At 49.6% G+C, this 4,322-nt stretch overlaps 1 protein-coding gene across 1 annotated transcript; it reads left to right on the forward strand.

The window, feature by feature from the left end:
* Window positions 1–562: 562 nt before the first annotated feature.
* Window positions 563–2,647, forward strand: LOC134660719 (uncharacterized). Its single transcript, XM_063516501.1, has one exon. The coding sequence runs from the start codon at window positions 563–565 to the stop codon at window positions 2,645–2,647; it is 2,085 nt and encodes a 694-aa protein (XP_063372571.1).
* Window positions 2,648–4,322: the final 1,675 nt, after the last annotated feature.

Here is a 4,322-nt window from a genome sequence, read left to right on the forward strand (position 1 = left end):
AGATATTGGAGTTCAAATCTCACGAGTTCGGTAAAAGGTTTACCCCATTTGCGGTTGACGACGTTAGGAGATTTCACTTTCAAAAAATCATATCTTCTGTTCTTGTGTAAATAAATTTCTTGTTGTAGGTTAGTTAGATTAAGCTAGTTGTAGGGAATTCAAATCCGTTTGAATTATATTTTTAGAGGGTATAGTTTAGTAGTTATTAATTTTTTAAAGGATTGCTATTCCTGTTTATCAGGCGTCGGTAAACGCAAACATAAGTTGGTTTTCGTGTTGGAAATTTAATAAATTGTAAAATATTAAATATTTTTAGTTTTAAAAATTAGTGGTAAATAGCGCATACTTAGAACTATTTTTTGACCTTGGTTCGAGATCTGTAGCTCAACCAGGAGTGACGCTACAGCCCGTCGCATAAAATAATTTTAAGTTTGTTTTTGCTGTTTTGGTTCTGCTGCGACTCGCACTTGACCAAAATAGTTAGGTTAGGTTAGGTGAATTGGTTTTTCACCTTTTTTAGGCGAATTCCACCCATAAGGGGTGGTCTTCGCGTAGTATTTGTATGGATAACCCCGCGCAGGGGTTGAACCCGGAGATGGCTCCAATCACTGGGCCCCATAAAGGGGCTTCAGGGGCGGGTTCTTCGACCTCGCCCGACTGGGAGGAACCTATGGAGGGCCAGTACAGGGCTGAGGCCGCCTCCAAGAAGAGGCCCCATGAGGGAAACCGGGTCCTGGATTATGAGACTCACGTTGGGAGCGGGCCTAAAGTTAGCACCTCGCTGAGGGGTAGGGCCAAGGCCATGGCGAAGAAAGCCTCCATAGGCCACTTTACCGGCCTGGCAGCAGCCAAGGCCAGACTGAAGGCCTATAAGGAGGACTTGCTCTTGGAGGTGCTGGACAGCCAGGAGGGAAAGGGAAAGGGAGTGGTCCCCCCTTTACTCCTGAGAAGGTCCCAGGGGGACAACAAAAAGAAGGGGGATAAGGAGCCGTGGATGGTGAGCCCGTCCCCTTCTCCAAGTCAAGAAATGACAGAATGCAGCCCGCCCCTATACACAGGGACGGACTACATAGAAATAGTGCGGGAGGCGACCCATATTATCCTAGAGGCTGCCGGAAAATCCGGCAACCTAAATGGACAAGTCTGGGGCAAACTGAACCAGGCCTGCCGGGACATCCTGGCGGCGACTGACGTCCTGGCGGATAGAGTAGAGGACGAGGAGTTGCGGGCCTTGAAGGAGGATAATAACCGAATGCGGGAGCAACTGGCCCAATGTCAGTCCGAGATGAAGGCCCTTCGTAGAGCCTTCTCTGAGAGGACGATCCAGCCCTCACAGGCCCCGACGGCCCAATGCGACCAGGCGACGGACTTTTCTGAGGCCCTCAAAGAGGCCCTCAAGGAATTAAAGGAGGACCTGAAGCGGGACCTTACAATTACCATGGGAAACATGATCTCGGCCCGCACGGGCCATTTCCCCGAGCCGGTCCCCCGCCCTCCTCTCGCTGCGGACAGGAATAAGAAGATTGCGAACCAGCCGGAACCTCTCTCTGGGGCGCCGCCCTCAAGGGCAGTGACAGGTGCGCCGCCCATAAGGCAGCCTAAGGCCCCTGTGGCCCAGCCTTCGGCACCAGCGACCAAGAAGAGGGCTAACTCTGCTCCTAGGCAGAAGACGGTGAAGGAGCCTAGTGCCTCTCCACCCTCGCAGCCGGCAACAAAAACGCAGGAGCCTGCTGAGTCTTGGACGCAGGTTGTCAGGAAGGGCAATGGCAAATCCGCCAAGCCCCCTTCCCCCCCTGCCGCCCCGGCTCGGAAACCGGCACCAGCAGGCCCGCGGAAGCTGGTTGTGCCCGCCACGGCCGCGATCGTGATGGCCTTGAAGCCGGAGTCTGAGGCGACATACGCCTCAATTTTGTATAAGGTCACCAAATCGGTGAAGCTTGCTGATGTGGGTGTAGAGCACGTCAAGGTCCGCAAAACAGCTGCTGGGGCCAGGATACTTGAGGTGTCCGGGTCCGACAATGGTAGGGCGGCTGACGAACTCTGCCGAAAAATGACGGAGGTGATCGGAGAGGAAGCCCGAGTATACAGGCCCACCAAAATGGCGGACTTACGCATTTCGGGCCTAGATGAGGCAGCCACTCAGGAAGAGATCGCGGGAGCAATCGCTAAAATGGGAGAGTGCTCAATAAATGAGGTTAAGGTGGGATCGATCAGGGCCCAATATAATGGGACAGTGTCGACTCTGGCACAGTGCCCTATAACGGCAGCCAAGAGGGTCACCGCAGCGGGTCGACTTCAAATAGGATGGTCCTCGGCTCTGGTAGTGGCGCTGGACCCAACACCGATGAGGTGCTTCAGGTGCATGGGCACGGGGCACACCAGAGCACTATGCCCGTCGCCAGTAGACAGGAGCGGGCTCTGCTTCCGGTGTAGCAGGCCGGACCACAAGAGGGTGGACTGCAAGGCGGAGACTGCCTTTTGCTCGGTATGTCATGCGGCCAAACGTCCAGCGGGACACATAATGGGTGGCTTTTCTTGTACGCCCCCACCAGCAAAAGGCAAAGAGGCTCTTCTGAAGACCCAAAGAGCCCCTACAATGAGTAACATCGACCAACGGGCCTGTGAGGGACAAAATATGGATATTTAGGCCCTACACGTCTGGGGGGAGAATCAGAGTGGTCATTGATTCTCCCCTCCCAAAGAGCGGGTTCCCTGGGGACGCCGGGAAAAGACGGGGGGCATCATGGAGGAATGAATGCGCGAGCCCATGATGCCCCCATACAACGTCTGAGAGGGGGACAACGGAGTGGGGTTTAGTGGGTATTCTCTTTCGCTCCTTCTCGCTAGGAGAGGGAGTCGGAAGAGGGAGTCCCACATACCCTCCCCCATTATGGCCTTGCCCCACGGCCGGGGAGGGATGCGTAAACGCATTCCCCACTCCGTCAACAAAAAAAAAAAAAAAAAAAAAAGGTTAGGTTAGGTTAGGTTAGGTTAGGTTAGGTTAGGTTAGGTTAGGTTAGGTTAGGTTAGGTTAGGTTAGGTTAGGTTAGGTTAGGTTAGGTTAGGTTAGGTTAGGTTAGGTTAGGTTAGGTTAGGTTAGGTTAGGTTAGGTTAGGTTAGGTTAGGTTAGGTTAGGTTAGGTTAGGTTAGGTTAGGTTAGGTTAGGTTAGGTTAGGTTAGGTTAGGTTAGGTTAGGTTAGGTTAGGTTAGGTTAGGTTAGGTTAGGTTAGGTTAGGTTAGGTTAGGTTAGGTTAGGTTAGGTTAGGTTAGGTTAGGTTAGGTTAGGTTAGGTTAGGTTAGGTTAGGTTAGGTTAGGTTAGGTTAGGTTAGGTTAGGTTAGGTTAGGTTAGGTTAGGTTAGGTTAGGTTAGGTTAGGTTAGGTTAGGTTAGGTTAGGTTAGGTTAGGTTAGGTTAGGTTAGGTTAGGTTAGGTTAGGTTAGGTTAGGTTAGGTTAGGTTAGGTTAGGTTAGGTTAGGTTAGGTTAGGTTAGGTTAGGTTAGGTTAGGTTAGGTTAGGTTAGGTTAGGTTAGGTTAGGTTAGGTTAGGTTAGGTTAGGTTAGGTTAGGTTAGGTTAGGTTAGGTTAGGTTAGGTTAGGTTAGGTTAGGTTAGGTTAGGTTAGGTTAGGTTAGGTTAGGTTAGGTTAGGTTAGGTTAGGTTAGGTTAGGTTAGGTTAGGTTAGGTTAGGTTAGGTTAGGTTAGGTTAGGTTAGGTTAGGTTAGGTTAGGTTAGGTTAGGTTAGGTTAGGTTAGGTTAGGTTAGGTTAGGTTAGGTTAGGTTAGGTTAGGTTAGGTTAGGTTAGGTTAGGTTAGGTTAGGTTAGGTTAGGTTAGGTTAGGTTAGGTTAGGTTAGGTTAGGTTAGGTTAGGTTAGGTTAGGTTAGGTTAGGTTAGGTTAGGTTAGGTTAGGTTAGGTTAGGTTAGGTTAGGTTAGGTTAGGTTAGGTTAGGTTAGGTTAGGTTAGGTTAGGTTAGGTTAGGTTAGGTTAGGTTAGGTTAGGTTAGGTTAGGTTAGGTTAGGTTAGGTTAGGTTAGGTTAGGTTAGGTTAGGTTAGGTTAGGTTAGGTTAGGTTAGGTTAGGTTAGGTTAGGTTAGGTTAGGTTAGGTTAGGTTAGGTTAGGTTAGGTTAGGTTAGGTTAGGTTAGGTTAGGTTAGGTTAGGTTAGGTTAGGTTAGGTTAGGTTAGGTTAGGTTAGGTTAGGTTAGGTTAGGTTAGGTTAGGTTAGGTTAGGTTAGGTTAGGTTAGGTTAGGTTAGGTTAGGTTAGGTTAGGTTAGGTTAGGTTAGGTTAGGTTAGGTTAGGTTAGGTTAGGTTAGGTTAGGTTAGGT

This window comes from Cydia amplana, chromosome Z, assembly GCF_948474715.1.
Source record: "Cydia amplana chromosome Z, ilCydAmpl1.1, whole genome shotgun sequence".
NCBI lineage: Eukaryota > Metazoa > Arthropoda > Insecta > Lepidoptera > Tortricidae > Cydia > Cydia amplana.

Bases quoted from the DNA above. Each gene is read 5' to 3' on its own strand.
- LOC134660719 (XM_063516501.1), top strand. From the start codon at position 563: ATGGATAACCCCGCGCAGGGGTTGAACCCGGAGATGGCTCCAATCACT.